At 61.9% G+C, this 22,760-nt stretch overlaps 2 protein-coding genes across 5 annotated transcripts in view; one reads left to right on the top strand and one right to left on the bottom strand.

Moving 5' to 3' along the window:
• Positions 1-7,605, top strand: part of SAMD11 (sterile alpha motif domain containing 11) — an 18,682-nt gene extending 11,077 nt beyond the window's left edge. The window contains exons 6-14 of one of the 3 annotated variants that reach the window (XM_033228837.1): positions 2,133-2,219; positions 2,357-2,494; positions 4,189-4,351; positions 5,180-5,295; positions 5,444-5,522; positions 5,593-6,104; positions 6,319-6,443; positions 6,745-6,855; positions 6,953-7,605. In XM_033228837.1, the coding sequence (XP_033084728.1) occupies positions 2,133-2,219; positions 2,357-2,494; positions 4,189-4,351; positions 5,180-5,295; positions 5,444-5,522; positions 5,593-6,104; positions 6,319-6,443; positions 6,745-6,855; positions 6,953-7,198 (1,577 nt within the window). In that variant the 3' untranslated portion in view covers positions 7,199-7,605. Of the gene's footprint in view, positions 1-2,132; positions 2,220-2,317; positions 2,495-4,188; positions 4,352-5,179; positions 5,296-5,443; positions 5,523-5,592; positions 6,105-6,318; positions 6,444-6,744; positions 6,856-6,952 lie in introns of all 3 variants that reach the window. The other 2 variants (XM_033228836.1, XM_033228835.1) reach the window with 2 other exon arrangements.
• On the bottom strand, positions 7,254-22,760 carry NOC2L (NOC2 like nucleolar associated transcriptional repressor). 2 transcript variants are annotated; one of them, XM_033228839.1, is made up of 19 exons: positions 22,651-22,760; positions 22,366-22,518; positions 20,598-20,772; positions 20,391-20,522; positions 19,685-19,805; positions 19,446-19,536; positions 17,622-17,700; positions 17,399-17,509; positions 16,808-16,921; positions 16,052-16,240; positions 15,640-15,779; positions 14,747-14,858; positions 11,587-11,700; positions 11,231-11,332; positions 9,512-9,655; positions 9,287-9,400; positions 8,608-8,743; positions 8,098-8,226; positions 7,254-7,830 (listed from the first exon to the last, which is right to left on the bottom strand). In XM_033228839.1, exons 1-19 carry the CDS (start codon positions 22,674-22,676, stop codon positions 7,724-7,726), a joined length of 2,289 nt encoding a protein of 762 aa, XP_033084730.1. In that variant the 5' UTR covers positions 22,677-22,760; the 3' UTR covers positions 7,254-7,723. The 2 variants fall into 2 exon arrangements, with proteins under 2 accessions (XP_033084730.1, XP_033084731.1); XM_033228840.1 differs by having other exon boundaries at positions 8,113-8,226.

Genomic DNA, 22,760 nt, shown 5'->3' with positions numbered 1-22,760 from the left:
GGAATGCCTTTGTGGGACTGGGTGGTGCCGCGTGGAGGACAGCTGAGAGGCGGTTGATAAAATCTAATTGCCCCATCGATTGGCAGAGCTGAGGGAGCCCCACAGTGATTGAGATATTCTGAGCCAGCAGGCCCTCCCCCTGTGCCCTCACACAGGGAGACCTCCTCAGGTACACGCGTGTGCGTGTGCAGGCATGTGTGTGTCTGGGGTCCTGTGGGGTGCACGTGATGGGGGCTGCCCGGCAGGTCTCACCCATGGAGTCAGGGCGTGTTCATGCACTTCCGGGCTCCTGGGCTCTACAGGGCCTCCTGTGTCCGGTGACCCGTGTCCACGTCTCCCACGCGCACTCCGTGTCAGGGCCTGGCCCGCTCCCTGGAGCTTCCTCTTGGAGGGGCATTCACCTCTTCTCCCTTCCTGTGACCCCAGGAACCACACATCTGTGCTGTTCCCAGCCCGGGCCCTCCCGCCGAGCTGCACCTCCCTGGGCCCTGGGCTGGGAGGGACTCAGAGCAGGTCCTGCATCTGCCTCTGTGAGACCGCCGGGGTCCACGAGTGAGGAGTGCGCGTGGCCTCATCGGCCTTCCTGCGGTCTCCTGGCAGGCCCCCTTCTCCTGGACTCCCCCACCCAGTCACCTCCCCCAGGCTATGAGGAGGCCTTAGCCCCCCACATGAACGGAAAGGGGAGTTTCCACGTGTAAAATGGAAAACTGATTGTCAGGAGGCGAGAGGCCGTGCTAGCCCTGAGGGCATGTGCATGGTGGGCCAGGCAGCAGGTGTGGAAAAGAGCCAGACTCCTCCACCCTCGGCCCAACCCCTCCCAGCCCACTGAGCTCTGGCATGTCCCTGGATCCGTGCGTGGCCAGCTGCCCCCCGCCGCCCACGGGGTCCGGCCGCCCAATCTGTCACTGAGATGGGGACCCTGGACCAGGCCATGGGACTGACCCTCTCTCTGGGGCCGGGCCTGACAGCGGCCGGGCCAGGATCAATAAGTTATTAGCACTGCTCTGTCAGCTGTAATGTGGGATTGATCGGTGTGGCCGCTGCACTTCCCCAGCCTGATAAAAATGACAGATTAAGGGAATAAGAAAAAAGAATTAGGCCTGGAGCTGACGGCAGGGCTTGCGGGCGGACGGGCTTGGGAGCCCCACTGCCTAGGCCTCATGGAGGTCTTGGGTCACAGGGGGGTGGCCCCTTACCCCACCCACCTAGAGGCCTCATGAGGATGAGGAGGGGCCTGAGTCGGAGGCACTGGCTGGCCCGGGAGACCCCCAGGGCATGGAGTCAGGGGCTTGGGATGAACTTGGGGTAGGTCGGTGATGGGTACATGGATGGTATGGTCTGGAATGCGTGTGGTCGGCAGGACCCAAGGGAGGACCTCAGGAGAGTGGGCTGGGCCTGGCGTGGGCCTCCCCTCTGCCATCTGCTGGGCTGGCCTCCTGGCTGAGGAGGTGGGTGAGGCTACTGGGAGGTGCACCCCAAGAGCCCAGAGCCTGGCTGAGCAGGTGAACAGGGCGTGACAGCCACACCAGGGTGCTAGCTCAGGCAGGACTGGGCCAGAGAGGAGGACTTGGGCCTTCTAGGGGCAGGGATGGGTATGACCAAGTAGGAGGCCTGGGAGTGGAGGGGCCTCAAGGTGGCCTGGGGGGCCCACAGCCCAGTGACTCACGGTGCAGGAAGAGGTCAAGTGTGAGGTCCTTCCTGGCTTGTCCTACCCCACGCTGGCATGTGACCCTGCACAGCCCGCCCTCACCCCTGTCCAGGAGGGAAAGGTGGTACCCAGTCAAATCAAAAGCTTTTTATTCTCCTCCAGGGGGATGATGGGGGCCACATTAACTGCACAAGAAGCTAGGCTGGCGGGTGGGACAGCCGGGTGCCTGCTGTGGATCTCTTCTGCACACACGCACCAGCACCAAGGCCAGTGTCAGGGCTCCCCTGTGCCCCTGCCCCACCACAGCCAGGTGTGATGTCCTCTGCGCTGAAGGCTGGGGCTCCCAGGGCTGGGCAGGCCTGTACTCACCAGGACCAAGGGCCCCCTGAGAGATGGTGGGTGCTGTCCAGGCTGAGCTGGAGCAGGGGCTGGGTCCCCCTTCCATTCCTTGAGACGCAGGTGGGCACTCACTACCCTCCCGCAGGTGACCTGTTGGGCAAGAGGCTGGGCCGCTCCCCCCATAGCAGCGACTGCTCTTCGGAGAAGAGGGCACGAAGCGAATCCCCCCAAGGTAAGAACGTGTCTCTTACAGGTCACCAGGGAAGGGGGCAGTCCCCGAGGGTCCCCTGGACCTCAACCAGGGGCTCTAGAGGGGGTGTTCCTTGGCAGTGCCTGGAGAAGCCTCTCACCCCGGGTCCTCCCCAGTAGAAGCACTGCTGCTGCCGCCAGAGCTGGGGCCCAGCATGGCCCCGGAGGACCACTACCGTCGGCTCATGTCGGCGCTGAGCGAGGCCAGCACCTTTGAGGACCCTCAGCGCCTCTACCACCTGGGCCTCCCAAGCCACGGTGAGGACCCACCCTGGCATGATCCCCCCCAGGAATGAGCCCTCATCACCTCCGCACCTACGTGTGCTTGGCCATTCCTGTTGCTGAGGCTCTGCTGACACCAAGGCCAGGCTGGATGCAGGTCCCTGGAGGGCCCCTCTGCCACACGTCCTGCCCCATGCCCCCTGGGGCGGGCCACACCTCCATGTCCCCCAGGTCCCCAGACTCATGGGTGACTCCCATTTTATATATGGAGAAATGGAGTCTGGGGCGGACCCAGGTGAGGGTGGACGGTGGGCATTTGAGCAGCACCCCCCCAGGAGAGCAAGCTCCTGGACCCTGTGGTCTGTGAGTCGTCTCCAGCCGGGGGACGCTGACCTGCCAGATGCCTGCCCCGGGAGCCTGGGGAGGGGCAGCGAGCAGGACGGCCGGGCTGGGTGCAGTGGGCATTTTGCCACCAGGACTCCCCAAGTGCTGAAGAGACCCCAGCTGGAGGGGCTGCCCCTGCCCTCGGGTCGGCTCTGACCCTGTCCACCCCACCTCATGACGTTCTCCAGGGTCACTCCGGGATGCAGTCGGACCTCCTGCCCGCTGCACTCAGCCTCCCAGGCCCCAGCCGCCCGCCTGGCAGGGGAGCTTGGCTTTTCGGGCTAGAGGTGGGTGGGGGCGCCAGGAAAGGAGGCAGGATTCCTCACATCAGGCACCGTCCCCCAGGGCAGCTCAGGCACCAAGAGCCTGAATAATTCACCAAATGTTAATAATTTAAAAATCCTCCTTTTTAATTGCTTTCCCTGCTCTGCCTGGGGCCGCTCTGCTGGCCGCGCAGGGGAGGGGGCGCCGGCCGCCGGGAAGCGCGCTGTCAATCAGGCCGCGCCGCCGCCCCCGCCCCCGCCCCGCCGCGGAGCCGGCCGTAAATAACCCCGGCCGCGAGCGCGGGGGCGCTGGGCCCCGCTGGGATCGATGCGGGCGGCCGCGCCGGCTGGGCTCTGCGGGCTGGCACCCGGCCCGGGGCGGGACCCACCTCCGCTTTCGGGTAATTAATTTATAAACAGGCGGCGGTGGAGCTGGCGGAGCCTGCACAGTGGGGGCTGCGGGGACTCGGGAGGCCCGGGCCTGGGCGGGAGGGAGAGGCCGAGAGACCTGGGAGGCGGCGCCTTAGACGCGGGCGCCGCGTGCGCATTGGGGCGAGTGTGGCCACGCGGGACAGTGACTCTGCGCAGCCGGGACTGGGCGACCCCTGTGCTAGTGTGGCCTGCGTGCACGGGCGCTGCCCTGCCGTTGTGACAAGCTCTGGCCAGCCGTGTCTACCATGGGGAGCCCAGATTTTCTTGCCTCCCACCGAGGAGGGGGGTCCCCTGGGCGGTCCGCCCCTGGCGGGCTCTCCTAGACTCTCCGGCTGCCCCGCAGGCGCTGTGTCCTCGGGACCTCTGCACAGCCCCCTCCCCGCAAGGCTCACCGCCTCCCAGGCCAGAGGCCTTCAGGCTCCCGGCTCCCCTTCGGGCAAGAGCGTTTCCCGACACTTCCCCGCCCCGCATCTTGTCTGCCGCCTCGGCCCTGTGGCCGCCCATCCTCCTGCCCCGTGCCCGAAACCCGCCCAGGGGCCGCACACGGCCGAGTGCTGTGGTTACTTCCCCACCTTGGTGTTCTACGCTAGGACGCGGGCTGGGGAAGGGGGGCGAATAGCCGGGGGGTCACTGCTGTTGTCCCCCACCCAGATCTCCTGAGGGTCCGGCAGGAGGTGGCAGCTTCAGCTCTGAGGGGCCCCGGTGGCCTGGAAGCCCACCTGCCCTCTTCCACGGCAGGTCAGCGTCGGAAGCAGGGCCTGGCTCAGCACCGGGAGGGCGCCGCCCCAGCTGTCGCCCCGTCCTTCTCGGAGAGGTACTTGGGTGGCTGCCGTTCTCTTGTTTCTGGGGTACGACCCGCACCCCACACTCTCAGCCACCAGCACGCGCCCCGAGTGTGCCAAGCACTGTGTGCAGGTCTAGGTTCGGGTCCGGGCAGAGCGTTTCGTGGGTGACACCGCTCTGGGCTGCAGTGTTGAGGGCGCCACTGGGGTGCGTAAGAGAGGCTGAGGCCGGTCAGGGGGTTCCCTGGAGGAGAAGCCAGAGAAGGGGAGAGCTCCAAGTCTGGAACCCCGGGGTCAGTCGGGAGGGGTTGGCCAGAGGACTCAGAGCTGGAGGCGGAGGGGGACCTGGCTGGCGCTCAAATACAGACGCCGGCGCCGGATCTGTTCCCGGCACAGACAAGGCCTCCGGCACAGACCCGGGTTTCTGGGGTCCAGGAGACAAGGCGGGGCGGGGGCGGGGGTCCTGGAGAAGGGAGGGGCCGCCTGAAGACCGAGTCCCCGCCCGGCCGCTGAGCCCGGCGTCTGCAGCTGCCTCCACCGCCGCCCGGATTGCGGCTAATGACGCCCCCGCTTCCCCCGCCGCTCGGATCCGCAGGGGAGGGGAGCAGGCGGGGCCGGCGCCCCGCGCAGTAATTACCGCTGCAGCCGCCGCCGCCCGCCGGGTCAGCGCCTCCGCGCCGCCGCCGAGATTAATTGGCGCCGCCGGCGGGGGCGGGGATGGCGCGCGACCTGGGGCCGTAACGAGCTACGCATCGACCGCCCGCAGGGCCGGCAATTAGCGGAGGCGGCGGGGGAGGGGCGCCGGGGCCTTTACGGGAATGGGGGCGGGGGGGCGCCGCTCATTGCGCTGCCATCCACAGGGAGCTGCCGCAGCCGCCTCCCTTGCTGTCGCCCCAGAATGCTCCTCACATCGCCCTGGGCCCCCACCTCAGGCCCCCCTTCCTGGGGGTGCCCTCGGCTCTGTGCCAGACCCCAGGTGAGGAGGTGGGTGCGCGTCCCTTGGGATCCCGCGTGGAGTTCCGCGGACCCGTCCCTGCCCCTGTCGGAGCCGAGACGGACGGGGTAGGGGGCTGCAAAGGGCGGACTCGGACCCCCCGACCCCGCGTTGTCCCCCTCCCCACCAGGCTACGGCTTCCTGCCCCCAGCCCAGGCGGAGATGTTCGCCCGGCAGCAGGAGCTCCTGCGGAAGCAAAACCTGGCCCGGTAGGTGCGGGGAGGCGGGCGGGCCCACGCAGCCCGGGAGGCGGCTGACCCGCGTCTGTCCCCGTCCCAGGCTGGAGCTGCCCGCCGACCTCCTGCGACAGAAGGAGCTGGAGGGCGCGCGCCCACAGCTGCTGGCGCCCGAGGCCGCCCTGCGCCCCAACGACGGCGCCGAGGAGCTGCAGCGGCGCGGGGCCCTGCTGGTGCTGAACCACGGCGCGGCGCCATTGCTGGCCCTGCCCCCCCAGGGGCCCCCGGGCTCCGGACCCCCCACCCCGTCCCGGGACTCTGCCCGGCGAGCCTCCCGGAAAGGGGGTCCCGGCTCTGCCTCGGCCCGGCCCAGCGAGTCCAAAGAGATGACGGGGGCTAGGCTCTGGGCACAAGATGGTTCGGAGGACGAGCCCCCCAAAGACTCAGACGGAGAGGACCCCGAGGCGGCAGCTGCTGGGTGCCAGGGGCCCACTCCGGGCCAAGCTCCAGCTGGAGGGGCCGGCGCCGAGGGGAAGGGGCTTTTCTCAGGGTCCACATTGCCCCCTCCGCTGCCCCTGGGCTTCCCCTATGCCGTCAGCCCCTACTTTCACACAGGTGGGCACCCCCACACTCTAGATCCTTCCAGAGGCCACAGGACTGGCAGGCCGCCTGTGGAAGGGTCTTGGGGGAGGGGGGGCCATGGGGAGGAAAATCCCACTTAGGCTCCCATCCCACACCTGAGCAGTTGGGGCACACGAAGGTCAGGAGACGGGGGTGGGGGGGTATTGGAAAGCCAGAGAGAGCTCTAGTAACGTGCCACACAACTTAGGCGCCGTAGGGGGACTCTCCGTGGATGGGGAAGAGGCCCCAGCCCCCGAGGACGTCAGCAAATGGACCGTGGATGATGTCTGCAACTTCGTGGGGGGCCTGTCTGGCTGTGGAGAGTACACTCGGGTAAGGGGGGGTCCCCATTCCCCGTGGCAGGACTGGAGCTGGCTGACACTACTTCCCTGGAAAGGATGGCGGGGTAGGGCTATTCTCCGACGTCCTCTCCCTCCCTAAAAGCAGTGCATGGCAGGGACAGGACTGTGAACCCCACCTTTTTTTGCCAGGTGTCTTCTGCCTGACACCGACTCAAACCCAACAGATCATTTAAAAACAAATTTCTGTGAGCCGCACAAACAGCTCTCCTTGGCTTTTCTGGGCTGGAGGATGAAGCAGGCACCCAGGTCCTGACCCACCCTCTCTCTCCCAGGTCTTCAGGGAGCAGGGGATTGACGGGGAGACCCTGCCACTGCTGACGGAGGAGCACCTGCTGAGCACGATGGGGCTGAAGCTGGGGCCCGCCCTTAAGATCCGGGCCCAGGTGAGCTGCGGGGGAGGGAGGCCAGGCTCTCCAGACCACAGCTGGGCAAAGCTCTGGGTGGGTGTGTGCCAGCCCCCACCAGGCCATCTCTCTGCAGGTGGCCAGGCGCCTGGGCCGAGTCTTCTACATGGCCAGCTTCCCTGTGGCTCTGCCACTGCAGCCACCAACCCTGCGGGCCCCGGAGCGAGAACTTGGCACAGGAGAGCAGCCCTTGTCCCCCAAGACGGCCACATCCCCCTATGGAGGGGGCCACACCCTTGCTGGTCGAGCTTCACCCAAGCAGGAGAATGGGACTTTGGCTCTACTCCCAGGGGCTCCTGACCCTTCCCAGCCTCTGTGTTGAGGTGGCCGGGGGTACGGGGTGGGGGCCACACAAATCTGCAGGAGCCACCACTCAGTACAATGGCCCTGCCTCCCACAGCTTTATTTCTTTTGGTTTTGGATGCAAAACAAAAAATTTTGAAGGAAAATGTGACTTCAAAGAAAAGGAAGCAATTTCCAAAGACTTGGGGGAGTGAATGTAGAGCCTGGTGTGGACAAGGTCTGCAGATGGAGGGCAGAGGTGGTGGAAGGGGCCAGGGGTCTGCAGGCCTCCCCCTGGAACCAGGACTGGTCTGGTCTCCTGACAGCAGGGTCATCTCCCCTGCGGAGCTGACTTCAGTCCAGAGCTGTGGGGCTTCAGCAGCCACGCCAGCCCAGCGCAGCGATCAGTACGTTTGGTCTTCCATGCTGAAAAATAAAGAGAGCCTGTCCCCTGTCTACTGCCTCCCCCAGCTGCAGAGACGCCAGCCTCTGGGCCTGACTGCCAGAGAGGTGGGAACATTGGCCACCAGCACGGCAACCCCCACAGGCCCCCAGATGGGCTGCCTTAGTCCTCTTCTGAGAGCTGCAGAGCTTCCAGCTCGTCCTCCGGCCCCTGGGCCAGCTGCTGCAGCTCCCCAGGGGCCAGCCCCGCCTCTGCGTCTGGGTCTCCATCTGTGGGGAGAGATGGAGGCTACATAAATTCTGCTTTATCAGGAAGAAGCCAGCCTTGGAGGTTACTCATCACTAATTAATCACGGCTCTAATTAATTTAGCCCTGCCACTGTTGCTGGCTGCCAGAGCCAGAGAGAATAAGAGCATTTGGCCTGGCCTCCCCAGGGAGGGGAAAGCCTGGCCCCGAGCCCCCTGCCTGCCTCCCCGCCCCGGTTATGCTCTGCCCTCCCTCCCGCCAGATGGGATCACAGGGCCACACCCCCTCACCCCAAGACCATTCACCCTCAGAGGCGTCCTCATCCTCTTCCACTCCATGCCGAGTGCTCAGGGGCCCCAGCCTCTCGTCGTCCTCATCCTCTTCCACCCCATGCCGAGTGCTCAGGGGCCCCAGTATCCCTGAGGAACAAGGAGCAGAGCCCATGTGACTCCCACCCACAGGGTCCAGCAAAGTCCCAGCGGGGGCAGGAAGGTGGCCAGGCTCACAACCCTGCCTGGATGCCCGCCCTTCCCTCCGCTGACTTGAAGCAGGTGGAGAGGACCCCTGGGGAGGAACTGGGAGGTCACAGGCCTGGGGACAGGGTTACCACTCCCAGTAGGCCTTTACTCCAAGGAGGGAAGGCACTAGCACCAGAAGCCTGGGAACGCTGAGGTTGGCCCCAGCCGGGCCAGGGACGGGTGAGCCCTGCAGGGTGGGTACAGATGGCCCTCGTGGCTCTGGGAAGTCCAGCAGAGCCCTCCAGGCCAACCCTTCCCCTGGAAGCGCCACACAGGTCCCACCTCTCTCCGAGAAGCCCTCGGTGTCGTCGTCCTCAGAGCTGTTCAGGTCAAAGAGATCTTTAAATTCCTTCCTGTCCTCATCCTTCCTGTCAGCCACCTTCCTTCGTTTGATCTCAGGGAAGTTCAGGTCTTCCATCTGGAAGGCCAAAGAGCCAGGGGCTCAGGTGGGAGAGGGCAGGGGCTGACGGCCACAGCTGGGCCAGGCATCGCCAGACCCACCACCAAGACCGTGTGGTCAATTTCTAGTCCCCTCTCTGTTCCCCAGTCAGCACAAAGCCATCCTCCAGGTTACCCACCCCATGTCCAAGGTCAAAGGCAGAGCCCTTCCTGCTTCTCCTCACCTGCCGGCCAGGGTGACGAGGTCAGTCCAGCCACTCCACCTGCCCAGAGCCCCCAGCCCATCAGGCCTGAGGGGGTGTGGCCTCCCCAACCCAGTGCAGCCCTGGGCTTCCCTTCTCTGGAAACACCTGGCTCTGGTCAGTTCTGCAACACCTACCCCCTCTCCAAGTTGAATCATCTGGGCACTGCCCTGGCAGCGCGGCCCAGCATCATGGCCCTGGCCGCCTGGCACTGTTTCCAAACCCTCGCCCTGGTCGCAAAGTCTCAAGTCATAGTCCATGAGCTAGATCTGAAAACCTAGCAAGTCACACCACACCCCAAGCCCCTCGCCAAGCCGCACCCGCTCTTTGCCACTGATCTCCAGCTGGATCTCCCGGTCACGCAGCTTGCGCCAGTGGCTGTAGTACCAGGTCAGGGGGGTCCCCTCTTCCCGGGTCAGCTTCTCCCAGGCTTCCTGGGGGGTTGAGGGAGTTCAGGGTCATGCCTTACCCTGGGCAAACCCCCACATTCCAGTTAAACCCTGGCAGGTGCCCTCAGGTGGCACTACCCCCCAGGTTCCACTAACCACTGCCTGCTGGTCAGACACGCCAAAGGAAACCCTCTGGCGGCGGCTGCAGATGTGCTCCGAGTTCTCCTGAACCTTCCCAAGCAGCTGCTGCACCTGCCGGCAGTAGTTGGCCACCTTGCACTCCCGGAGGAAGGACTTCAGCTGCAGAAGGGAGGGGTCAGCCACTGAGGCCCAGGGCTGCTCCATGTGCACAGCTGGCCCAGGTCCCGTGCAATCCCACGCATGGTGGCCACGGGGATACCCCAGGAGGGAACTCAGTCTCAGGGCTCAAGTGCATCGGTGTTGCGGCTGGGGTGGCAGAGGCAGAATCAGCCCACCCTCTGGGCCAACCCTGCCCTCCGCCCACCTCTGGAAATAAGAGTTTTATACTAGGCACGGTGGCTCACACCTGTAATCCCAGCACTTTGGGAGGCTGAGGCGGGTGGATCACCTGAGGTCAGGAGTTCAGCCTGGCCAACATGGCAAAACCCCATCTCTACTAAAATACCAAAAATAGCCAGGTGTGGTGGTGGGTGCCGGTAAACCCAGCTACTCCGGAGGCTGAGGCTGGTGAACTGCTTGAGCCCAGGAGGTGGAGGTTGCAGTGAGCCAAGATCGCACCATTACACTCCAGCCTGGGCAACACAGCGGACTCCATCTCAAAAAATAATAATAATAAAATATAGTTTCACTGGTGTGTCCATTGCATGGCTCCTGCAGCTGCCTGCGCAGCTGAACATCTGTGGGAAGCAGTGTTCACCATTTGGCCCCTTACCGAAAATATTTTCTGACCCCTATTCCAGACCCCACCCTGAGCCCTGGAGTCCAGAAGCAGAGATGCCCCAATGCCGGGCATTGCCACACAAGAGGACATGGGAGGAACACAGACTGAGGCCCCTGCTCTGAGTGCCCCCGGAAAGGGGGTCCCGGCTCTGTGCATGTGACACGTGACACGTGAGTGGCCATGTGTGACTACACACACACACACACACACACCTGTATCTTGATGAGCCTCTGACCAGTTGTGGCTCAGGTGAGCGGACCCCTCCTCCCCACAAACCTGTAATTGGCACATCTGATTCTAGCCACCAGGGCCAGACATCAGGGCCTCCAACCCTCCTTTTGGGCACAGGCCTCCCTGAGGCTGGAAACATCAGGGCTGAGAGCAAACAGACCTCCTGTGGGGGCCCAGAAGGACGTTCTGAGGACAAGGAGAACCCCCTTCTCCGCCCTATTCCTGTCTAAGGTGAGGCTGACTTGGGGTACTTGGTGAGGCAGGCCGGGCCTTCCAGCCACCTGAGAAGCCCTCAACCCACTCCCCACACCCAGGATGGCCTGGGGAAGTGTGCGGTCAGGGCACCAGCCTGAGCCAGGGTCGGCACACTCAGTCCCAACCCCAAAGCGAAGATCAGCCTTGTGGCTCCCCACTGGGAGGAGGCTGTTGTACTCCCAGGGTCCTCAGCCTGCTGCCCAAGCCTGCCTGCAAACCTCCTGAATGGCTTAGAACCCCTTGTCAGAGTCCCATGGCCCCCAAGGACACCCACAGGCTCCCACTCCCCATCAGCCCCTCCATGGGGGCCCAGGGGTGGGAGCTGCCAGCATAGAGCCTCTACACCAGTCGGGCTCTGCCCCGGCCCCAGGTACCCGGGACAAGGACACCTCTACCGGGCCGGGGCAGCCGGGCCCATTATAAGACAGTATGAGTCGGCCACAAGCAGGTGTAGGCAGGACACACACCTGCAGGACCACAGGCAGCGCCAGCTCCGGGAAGCCGATGCAGTGTGCCTGACTGTGCAGGTACTCCAGGGTGAGGTCGTACAGCTGCTCCACCAGGCCGTCCTGAGGAGCAGGGGAGAGGACTGAGTGCGTTAGGGAGAAGCAGGGGCTGGCACTCAGTCCCCTCCACTCAGGCTATCAGCTCAGCCTCATCTCCAGAGCAGGGACTGCAAGACAGGGCCCTGGGCCCCCAGCCCTGATAGACCATGAAGGTCCATGCTTGAACTCGGGGGATGCCAGCCCCCTCCCATTCACCTCAGCACCCCCAACCCCACCCTGGGAACTGCCCAGGCCCCTCCCCAGGAGGCCAGCCTCACCCGGTAGGCCTTCTCCTGCAGGTTGACATTGGACAGCTTCAGGATCACAGAGAAGTTGATGGGCTTGGAGCTCATGCGCCCCGGCTTCTTGTTGAAGTCGACCTGCTGGAACATCTGGCCCAAGGGCCGTGTCAAGCTGTCTCAGCCCTGTGCCTGGTCACCCTGGCTGCACCCTGGTCCCCCGATCCCCTCGGCCCCACGCCTGGTCCCCCTGGTCCCCTCGGCCCCGCACCTGGCTGCACCCTGGTCCCCCTGATCCCCTGGCCCGGCGCCTGGTCCCCCTGGTCCCCTTGGCCCCGCGCCTGGCTGCACCCTGGTCCCCTCAGCCCCGCGCCTGGTCTCCTCGGTCCCGCATCTGGCTGCACCCTGGTCCCCCTTGTCCCCTCAGTCCCGCGCCTGGCTGGACTTAGTCACCCTGGTCCTCAGGCTTCAGCATGAGGAGACCCAACCTGAGACCAGAGATGGGCAGCTAGGCATGGTCCCAGCCCCGTGGCCCCCATGGCCTGCTGTGTCCCTGAGTGGGGTTCTGGTCAGCAGGGCAGGATCAGGAACACAGGTCCTCTCCCAAAATCCTGGGAAGCACTAAGGACCCGCGTCTGGAGACCTAGAGGTCCCTGCCACACAGAGTACCAGGACAGTCCCTATTCCCGACAACGTGGCACTGAGGCCCATCCTGGCCCTCAGCACGGCAGCGCCACATAGGGCTCTGTCCTGAGCAACCAGAGGATGCAGCAGCAACAGCGAGGAGTGCCGAACACAGCAAGGGATGGAGAGAGGCCCGGGGGTCCCCCCTCCCACATCCTCCACAGAAGCCACAGGCTGTGCACCTCCACAGAACATGCCAGGAGAAGGAGTCTAGCCCAGCCTCTTAGTCTTGTGACCCCCCCCAACCACCAGGAGACACAGGGGCCCTCAGGCTGTGAACCATGGAGATTCAGGGTACATGCTGAGGCACCCAGAGGACAGAAGGTTAGAGGGCGCCCAAGGGTGGAGGCCCCAGCAAGAGACCCCACTCAGCAGGGGTGGCTGCCAGACAGCTGAGCTCAGGTCCAGATGGAAAAACGCCCTGGTACTGATGAACCTCTGGGAGGGCACTACCCTTCTCTAGCCTGGGCCGAAGTATGGGCGGCAACTGGCTTCCTGCCCAGGCCCTGGGGAAGGGCGGGCACAGCCTACAACTGACTGAGGGCTTTGCTTTTAGCCTTTAGGGTTTGCTTTTTCCAGAGAGGAGAAGCCTGCATCCCTGCATGAGAGGGGCCTGCAGGGTGCGGCTGCCGTGAACCAGAGCAGTGCAGAGGTGAAGAAACAGACACTGCAAGAGAGCAAGAAAGCACGCAGCCGGGGAGATTGAGCAGAGCGGACAGACACAAAACATGCCTGGAGCTGGGCAGCAGAGCTGGAGGCCCGCAGACGCAGGGGCCAGGCCAAGGGCTGGGCAGTCAGAGACCACTGCTGGCTGCCATAGATGTGAACGTGGCTTTCTTTTTTTTTTTTGAGACGGAGTCTCACTCTGTCACCCGGGCTGGAGTGCAGTGGCCGGATCTCAGCTCACTACAAGCTCCACCTCCCGGGTTCACGCCATTCTCCTGCCTCAGCCTCCCGAGTAGCTGGGACTACAGGCGCCCACTACCTCGCCTGGCGAGTTTTTTGTATTTTTTAGTAGAGACGGGGTTTCACAGTGTTAGCCAGGATGGTCTCGATCTCCTGACCTCATGATCCGCCCGTCTCAGCCTCCCAAAGTGCTGGGATTACAGGCTTGAGCCACCGCGCCCGGCCATGAACGTGGCTTTCTAAAGATGTTCAGCATCCCTGCCTCGGTGGAAGGGGAATCAGGACGTGCCTGGGGCCTCCATACCTTCTGGACCTGGCAACCTGGGGACCCAGCCCCCAAAACAGCTGTGACATGACTCTGGGCCTTCATGAGGCTGAGAACTAATTAGATAAACAAAGTGGAGATCGTGAAGTCCTAAATTGATGGTGGGCTGGGGCCTAACCCACCCACTGAATGTCGCAACCTCAGACTCCAACTTTTCCCTACCTGAGTGGCACGTGCACATGCAAAGATGCATGCACACAAGTGTATACAGACGCATGTGCATGCACACAGGTGCACACACACAAAGTACATGCATAGATATGCATAGGTGCACACATGCACAGGTACACACACGCAGATGCACAGGCATGCACCCAGGTGCGCACACACACACAGGTACACGCATAGATATGCACAGGTGCACACATGCACAGGTACACACATGCAGACGCATGTGCAAGCATACAGGTGCACACACAGATACGCAGAGGTGCACACACGCACAGTACACACATGCAAATGCATGCACACAGGTACACACATAGGTACACACGTGTAGGCGCACATGCATGCACCCACAGATAGTGCACACACATAACACATGCATGCACAAAGGTGCACACACAGGTCCACACACGCAGACGCATGTGCATGCATACAGGTACACAAAGGCATACACACGCAGCATGCATGCACACAGATACACGCAGACACGCATGCACACAGGTATACATATGCACATACCTGCAAGCACACAGGTATTCATGGATACACGTGCACACACACATGCACATACGGAAACATGCACACATGGACCAATATGCGCACAATTTGCACATGCATGTGCACACAGATGGTGCACTCACACACATGCATGCACGCACAGACACAAACGCACTCACCCACAGATGTACACCCCCCCCCATACAAAGGCATACACATGCACACAACTGTCGGGGCAGAGCCTTGCAGAGTGTACAGTTCAGCAATCAGACTGGGGTTTTGGCCCAGCTCTCCTGCCGACTCGTCTTTGGCAAGCACCTACAGGGTCAGGGCCTGGCATCCTCAAACACACCCCTTGCAGCAGCTGTCTTCATCCCCAGTGGCCCCACGTCCCCCAACACTGCCCCCGGCTCGCGGAGGAGCACCATCCTCAGGACACCCGTGACAAGGACCAACACTGCCCCCGGCTCGCGGAGGAGCACTGTCCTCAGGACACCCATGACAAGGAGGAGGCCAGGGCTCCGGGAGGTCGCGGGACAACTCAGCACAGACGCCCTGAGCGGCAGATGCTCCCCACAGGAGCAGGCAGAGGGGCCGCACACCCACCGCAGCCCCACTCACCTCCAGGATGAAAGGCAGCACTGGGATGAAGGCCCCCGAGCTCCCTGATAGCAGCGTCAGGGCACGGATGCAGTGCATTCGCAGTGGGTAGAAGCGGGCAGTGGGGATGAGCCTGGGGGTGGGAAGGCCGAGTGAGCAGAGGCCCCAGGTGTGGCAACCCCTGTCCCTCCCCCTGCTGTCTTAGACCCACTCCCCGCTCACTGGCATCAGATCCCTCAAGCAGGGCAAGGCAAGTCTGAACCCCAGGGGACCTGCACCCCTTTCTCAGCTGTGGGGCTGCAGGTACCTTACCCAGCTTTCAGCTTAATTTCATTTTAACACGGTGCCAGGGGTCATCTGTTCTTGCCTCCTCTCCTCTCCATTCCCAGCTTTCCTGCTTCTTCCCTTGGACCTCCCACCTCCCTTCCCAGCTTTGACTTTCTAAGGCTCAGCCAGACAGATGCCCCCTCCTGGCCAAAGAGGCCACAGAAGCATCCAGCCAAAGTGCCGCTCCCACCTTTTCCTGCTGCAGCCCCTACCCTGCCCAGACCCTCCTGAGTGCTCACACCCAAAATGCAGCTCACTGCATCAGATGTGCTCCACCCAAAAACCCCACGTAATGAACCAGACTCACTGTAAACTGCACACAAGCCCCCAGAACACACGCTGGGTGGCCCCCGAGGCAGCTAAACCGCCGTTGGAGGACCTCATGTCACAGGGGCCCACCAGCCCAGCTCTCCAGAATCCAGGGCATCTCCCTGTAGCAGGTACAGGGACCCCAGCCCTTCCTCAGGGACGGCCAGGACACAGAATCAGGCCCCAAGGCCCTGAACGCCAGAGGTACTGCCCATACCGTCCCAGCAAATTTGCTTCTCCTGAGCCTCCTGGACAGCCCTGCCCACCCCACAACTCACTTGATACAGCCAATGATGACCTGGGCAAGGGGGTAGACCAAGGGCTGGAGAGCTTCGCTGGGGCCCAGAGTGCTCAGGACCCGGCACCATAGGTAGAGGCAGTGCACGTACTGCCAGTTGTACACAGATTGGTACGTTTCCTGATCAGAGAGAACCATGTCAGCCACTGGCCAGGCTGCCCGGCCGGGCTGACGCACATTCCTCCTGGGCCGGCACAGGAATCATTTCCTCAACTTGCACGTGGGGTCTGAACCCATCCACCCTTCCCCGACCTGCAGGGACCGACTGCACCAAGGTGCTCGGCTGTCTCCAACAGATGGGCTTCGGGGAGGCCCCAGGCCCTGCCTTAGGTCAAGCGCCTGGGCTGCCCCACCCCATGCCCAGCATGAGCCTGGAAGGGCCCACCACACACCTTCTTACGGGTGGTCATGGCGTTGCGCAGGTGTATGGCGAGCTGGCGGACGTAGAGGAAGGCGTGCTGGTAGGCCACACCCGGCTCCAAGGCCAGCAGCTCTGTCAGGGTCCGCTGCATGAAACTGATGAAGGGGAGGGCACCAGGCGAGGTGAACTTGCAGTTCCTCACATACGTGATGTACATTTGCTGCAGAGGGACCCCGGTCAGAGCCACCTGGGATCAGGGCCATGCACCTCCACTGCCCACTCCAGGCCCCCTGTGAACACCTGGGCCTTTCCCTCAGAGCTGGGCCTCGAGGAAGAGCCACAGCCGCTCGCACAACCCCCACCCCCATGTGTCCACCAACCTCAGGCCTGGGAGGAGGTGGGGCAGTAGCTCCTGCTGCACACGGGGCCTGTCTGGGGGCTGAGGGTCCCCACATGCAGGCCACCCACAGCTTGGGGATGGGCAGGACTGTACCCTGACCATGGCCTCAGATGCCAACACCCAGTGTGCTCCTCCAGCCAGGGAGGCCCTCATCTGGGGAAGTTGTGTGAAGCAGGGTCCAGGTGGGGCCCTGAGAAGGCTGAGGGCTCTCTTTCCTGCCCACCACCCCCAGATGCTCTGTAAGACATTCGTGGTCCAAGGGCCCAGGTCTGCTCAGAGCCGCAGTGCAGGGTCCAGTGAGGGGCACCACCAAGGCAGCCTGCCCCACCTCAGGCTGAGATTTCCAAAGCAGACGCGGAGGGACACAGATGCAGGGCCTCCCACTACCTTGAGGACGGGGCCGAGGAAAGTGGCCTTCTTGTGCCGGCAGACTCTACTGAGGACCAGGAAAGCCAGCACCCGCAGGGACTCCTCCCCAGTGCTCCATACGACCACCATTCTCTGCAGAAGGTCAGACATCACTGCTGGCCCCCCAGCCTCCTCAGGGCCAGCACAGCCCTCCCCAGCCAGGCAAAAGCTCCCGTGACCACCAGCTCTTCCCAAAGCACCTCGAGGGAGCTGTGAGTTAGGAGCTCAGTTACAGAAGTAAACACAGAACAGGCGCGTTGCTCCTCGTGAGAAGAGGACCACAAAAGCATACGTCAGACACGCCACCGTATGCGAAATCACACCGGGAAAAGAACACCGCACGTGGCTTTGCTCACGGACTGAGCCATGCTGCCCAGGCAGGTGGGGGCTGCCTGAGATGGAAACCTCAGGTGGGGGTGGGGGCCAGGTGCTTCTGCGGCCTCTCTAGCCAAGTGGAGCCAGTGGAGTGTGGGCACCACTTGTGCCCTGGTCAGGAATGGGATGTGGTGGGGGTAGCTGCATGGCCCCCCGACCCCATGACAGGCACAGGGAGGGGACTGGGCCGCCCACCTTGAGCAGCATGCGGCACTGCTTGGGGAAGGTCAGGAAGCAGGGTACCAGCACACTAATGTGCTGCAGCACGGCCGCCAACACCGTCGTCTCCGCTAGACAGGACACCAGCTGGGGGCAGGAGGAGACAGTCAAGCCCCAAACCCACACATTCTGGGATACAAAAAAGGACTGGACCACCAGATACAGCCAGGCCCCTGTGCCCTCCCCACCAGAACAGCACCTGTATGACCGAGCCCAGGTACGCCTTGATGTCCACACGGAGCTTCCCCCAGAGCGGGCTGCTGGACGGCTGCAGCACCCTGCAGAGAAACCACCCATGCCTGTCTGGGAAGCCCCATGGCTTGGACGCAAGGCTGCTCAGCGTCTTGGCGCATGTCCTGGCCAGCGCAGCCTCTACAACCCTGCAGAGACTCCCATCTCTCCTCTCGAGAAAGCTCAGGGACCCTTACAGCTGGACGGACACAGGGGCTTAGCAGGACCCTCTCAAGGGCACTAGCCCCTCCTTCAGTGGCCCTGAACTCCTGTCTGCCCTGGCCCAGGGCTGGCCACCTCCCTAAGAGTCCCCAGAAGTCCCAGCCTCCAGCTCTATCTCTCAGACATAAACCTTTTCTAAGTCCCCTTGATCACATCCCCACGAGACCACATGAGGCCCCTAAGCCCAGCAGCTGGTACTTGGTCCCTCTGGGGTCTGCCAGGCACCACCAACTGCCGCAGGCTGTTTTCCTTTCGCCCACATTTGCTGCACAAAGAAAAGAAAATCAGAGGGCAGGTGTGGAGGCTCATGCCAGTAGTCACTGCACTCTGGGAAGCCAAGGCAGGGGTATCAAACTCCAAGCCCAGAAGTTTGAGACCAGCCTGAACAACATAGTGAGACTCTGTCTCTACAAAAATATACAAAGTATCATCCAGGCCTGCAGGCTAAGGTGGGAGAATCCAGGAGGTAGGTGTCACAGTGAGCTATGGTCAGACCACTGCATTCCAGCCTGGGCAACACAACAAAACTCTGTCTCGTAAGAAAAAAAAAAAAAAAAAAACATTTACCAGAACCCATGCAGTAGGCGCTCACTAAAATCTGCTGCAGCACGGGAAGGACAAAGGGCAGGGCCCCAGAAAGACCCCCATCCTCAACCCTCCTCACACCTGTGTTGACACTGGCTGCTGGGCACCTGCTGCCACTCCCCCGTGGCCTGACTCCCTCTGGCACAGCTGCTGCCTTGACAGGGGTCCCTGACCTAGTGGCACAGGCTGCAGTGCTTGCTGTCCTCCAATCACTGCCTGTCCTCCACCCCCATCTGCCAGCTTCCCTGTCCCCTTCGGACAGCACTGCCTCCATGTGGACACAGTTCTGCTCGATCCGCCCAGCCCCGACCACCACCAACAGCAACAGTGCCCGTCTCCTGAGCTGCTGTCTCCTGCCCCCGAAGTGCTGATGGCGAGACCTCTCCCTTGGGTCTCCTTTCTTCCTCTGGAAGGTGTCTTGGGGCAATTTCAACTCTAGGCCTCCACTGCCTCAAGGTCACATGGCTGCATGGCCCCTGGAACCCCAGTGTGACCCACGCTCTACCAAATGCTTGGCTGTGCATCTCTCTTCTCCGAAAACCTTCCATGGCCTTCTCTGCCCAATCTTCCTCTAAGGGGGACGCGGAGGCCCTCAGGTCCTCAGCATTGATGAGGCCCCTGTCTACAGACACACGCAGCTCCAGGAAACACACCAGTCTCAGGGCGGACAGGACTTCCAAGTCCTTACGAAGGGGAAGACAGCAAGCACCCTAACCTGGGAAATTCTAAGCGCAAAAGCCACTGCACACTCCACACCTTCTGAGACTCTGAGCAGAGAACTTTCCTTTTCAGGAAGGAAAGAAGATGGGGCCACTCCAACCGGCCCCAAGTGCCCAGCCTCTCCCAAGGGTCCCTCATGCCTCCCTGCCTTCTCAGGGTCCCCGAGAAGAGCCTGGCTCTGTCGCCAGGTCTCTGTCCTGGCCACAAGGCCTCTGGCTTCTCCTGTGTATGGTCCCAATCCCCCTTTCACTCCCTCCCCTCTTACCTGCTGCTGTCCTTTGCCGCCTTTCCAAACAGCAGCTTCTGGAGACAGCCAATAAGGTCTCTGATGCAGAAGGTGACCAGAGCATTGAACACTGCAATGGAAAGGCCTGGATGTACTCATGGGATAGAGAACACAACAGACAGCCTGGATGCCAGGGTCCCCCCCAGCTCACCAGACAGCCTGGATGCCAGGGTCCCCTCAAGCTCACCAGCCTGGATGCCAGGGTCCCCCCAGCTCACCAGCACTGTCCGTGACCTGGAATTTGTTGGCCTCAGCACTTTCCCGGTCCCCTTGGGTGGTGGCCACAGCTGCTCGGAACGCCTGTACCACTTCATGGAACAGCTTTAGAGTGAGGCGTTGCTGAAGGAGCAAGAGTACCAGGGGCGTCAGGGGAGCCAAGACTGCACTGGGCAGAGTGGAAACGGTAGCCCCAGAGAAAGGCACCCTCACCCTCAGACACAGGGCAGAGGTGGGGGGGCCCACAGAGCCCCATACGGATAACAAAAATGGAAACAAAGTCTAGAATTCTCTGGGAAGGGGAGGGAGTCTGGCTCAGGAGCCCCAGGGAACGGGCTGGGGGTTCCAGATCCTGGACTATGGCCACCTCCAGGTGGTATCTGGAGCTCTCCCTATCCTTGTCCCTAGAAAAACCACTGAGAGAGGCTCAGAAGGACCCCAGCTCCCCCAGCCAACAAAGGCACAAACAGTCCATCCCACCCACAGTGGGGCAGATTTTGGGGAGCCAGGGGCAAAGGTGAACACACAGTCCTGGGGCAATCAAGCAAGCAGGAGGATCAAGGCGTAGTGACTTGCGCTGAAGAGGACTCCAGTGTCCCCTGCGTGGAGAAGAGCTCCTCCCACCAGCACAGCCTCAGGCACCTCAAGTGAGGCAAGGACAGATTCCTGCCTAGGGCACCCGGCTGCCCACCTCTCGCTGCTGCTCACCTTTGCTGCCTGCTTCCATCTGTCAACCATGGCGAGGGTCACAGGAACACAATTCTTCTTCCCCTTCAGCCCTCTGGGGACTCTGTCCCCATCTTCCCCCTCCTCTGCTCCATCCTCCTCCTCACTGGCTTCCTGCACAGAAAGGCTGAGCTGAAGGAGGGTGTAGAGGCCACAGTGCGCTCCTTCTGGTCTGGCCCATGCCCTCACCTCCAGCACATCTGGCAGGGAGTGGAACGGCTCCTCCTCCTCCTCAGAGCTGTCTGAGTCACTGAAGTTTAGCAGGCTCTGGTCATTCTCCTGCAGGAACTTGTAGAACTCAGGGTCTCTGTCCTTCAGCCGAGACAGCTGGTCCTTGTGCTCAGAGGCACGGCCTTTACGCCGGCTGAGAAGGCAGAAGTCAGCAACCCCAGCAGAAAGTGGAAGTAGAGGGGGCAGGGAGTGGCCTACAGGGTTAATCTGTTTCGTTTACGAGAGTTACCAACAAGCAAGGCAGGAGATATGTTTTTGGCAGACCCGTCTCTCCTACCCAACAGTCTCTACAACATACACTCAAACCCAACACACAGGACCCCCAGCCACGGTCTTCCCTGGACTTGCTGCACCTGTGCCATGCTCTACTCTGGCTGTTGGTAGCTTCACCCTTCCAGGGGCTCAGACTAAAGGCAAACCTCTGTCTCAAACCTCTGTCTCTAATACCCAGCACGCAACTTGTCATCAGATCTCATTAGCAACACCTTCAAAACTGTTCCGTGCCTCCTCTCAAACCACCACACAGTTCAACTCCCAGTTAACATAAAAGTCTCCATTTCCACCCTTGCCACCTACAAGGCACTCCACCGCTCAAACCCAGAAGTAACTTCCTGTTTTACAAGGTAACCTTAGGACAGTCTACAGCCCCTGGCTCTTCATCACCCTTCCGGGCTCATCTGCCCCTACTCACCCCCTCACTCCTGCCACAGCCGCCGCTTTTACCTCTGCACCCTCCCCAAATGCTCTCACTGCACCGCCTTTACTGTTTCTGCTACCTGAAATCCAAGACATGCTCCCCCTACTGTCTGCGTGGCCCCCTCGCTTGAGCTTTTTATTCAGACATCATCTACTCAGTTACCTCCGCTTTCCTTTTCTTTTTTTTTTTCTGAGATGGAATCTCACTGTCTCCCAGACTGGAGTGCAGTGGTGCAATCTACACTCACCACAAGCTCCGCCTCCCAGGTTCAAGCGATTCTCCTGCCTCAGCCTCCCAAGTAGCTAGGACTACAGGTTCGTGTCACCATGCCCAGCTAATTTTTGTATTTTTGGGTTTCTTTCTTTTTTCTTTCTGAGATGGAGTCTCACTCTGTTGCCCAGGCTGGAATGCAATGGTGCTATCTCGGCTTACTGCAACCTCCACCTCCTGAATTCAAGCGATTCTGCTGCCTCAGCCTCCCGAGTAATTGGGATTACAGGCGCCCACCACACCCGGCTAATGTTTGTATTTTTAGTAGAGACGCGATTTCTCCATGTTGTTCAGGCTGGTCTCGAATTCCTGACCTCAGGTGATCTGCCAGTCTGGGCCTCCCAAAGTGCTGGCATTACAGGTGTGAGCCACAGCGCCCGGCCTCCGCTCCTTGTAACAGAGCAACTCGGCTCCCCTGGCAATTCTCTCTCCAGCCTGTCTCTCCTTTCCCTCCCCAGCACTTATCTGTTCCACTGAACTGCAGGCGGTTATTTTACCCAAGACCGTGAGAGCTCTCCCAGATCGGGAAGAGACATTTGCAGAACTCACCAATATACGCTCCCTCCCCAGGACAGGGTTTGGGACGGAGCAGGAGCTCAGTAAACAACGGATGAAACAGTAAGTTAAGCTGGAGGGACTGAGGGTAGAGATCGGAGGTCCTTAGGCCTTGACCCTGAGACCCCAGGCGAGGTCAGCAAACTTGTGGCGGGGTGGGCCAGGGCGAGCAAGGAGGTTCTGCTCACCCACGTCCCCACTCACCTGGCCGAGGGGCTCCCGCCCGGCTCATCCGGACTCCGGGCAGCCTCGCGTGCCTCCCGCGTGTCCGCTTCCGGGGAGTTTTCGGACTCGGATTCGGACTCGGAGTCAAAGCCCGAAGCTAGGAACTCGTCCACCGTCAGCTCCGCCAGGCGCCTGCGGGTCACGCAGGAGTCACAGCTGCCCGCAGGCTCAGCTCGCCCCAACCCCGCTGAGAGGAGCAAGAAAAGCCTCTTGGATACAAACACCCACCGAGAGGCAGAACCGGCCCTCGGACCCGCTGCTTACCTCTTGCGGCTCCGGGGAGCTGCCATGACACCAGTCCACAGCGTGCGCCCTACTTCCGGCCCCAGAATGCCGCGCTGCGGCGCACTTCCGCCGCCCAGGCCCCGCCCCGT

The sequence above is a fragment of the Trachypithecus francoisi genome, unplaced genomic scaffold (assembly GCF_009764315.1).
Source record: "Trachypithecus francoisi isolate TF-2019V2 unplaced genomic scaffold, Tfra_2.0 Lachesis_group12, whole genome shotgun sequence".
Classification (NCBI taxonomy): domain Eukaryota; kingdom Metazoa; phylum Chordata; class Mammalia; order Primates; family Cercopithecidae; genus Trachypithecus; species Trachypithecus francoisi.
This window is presented reverse-complemented; position numbering and strand designations above follow the sequence as displayed.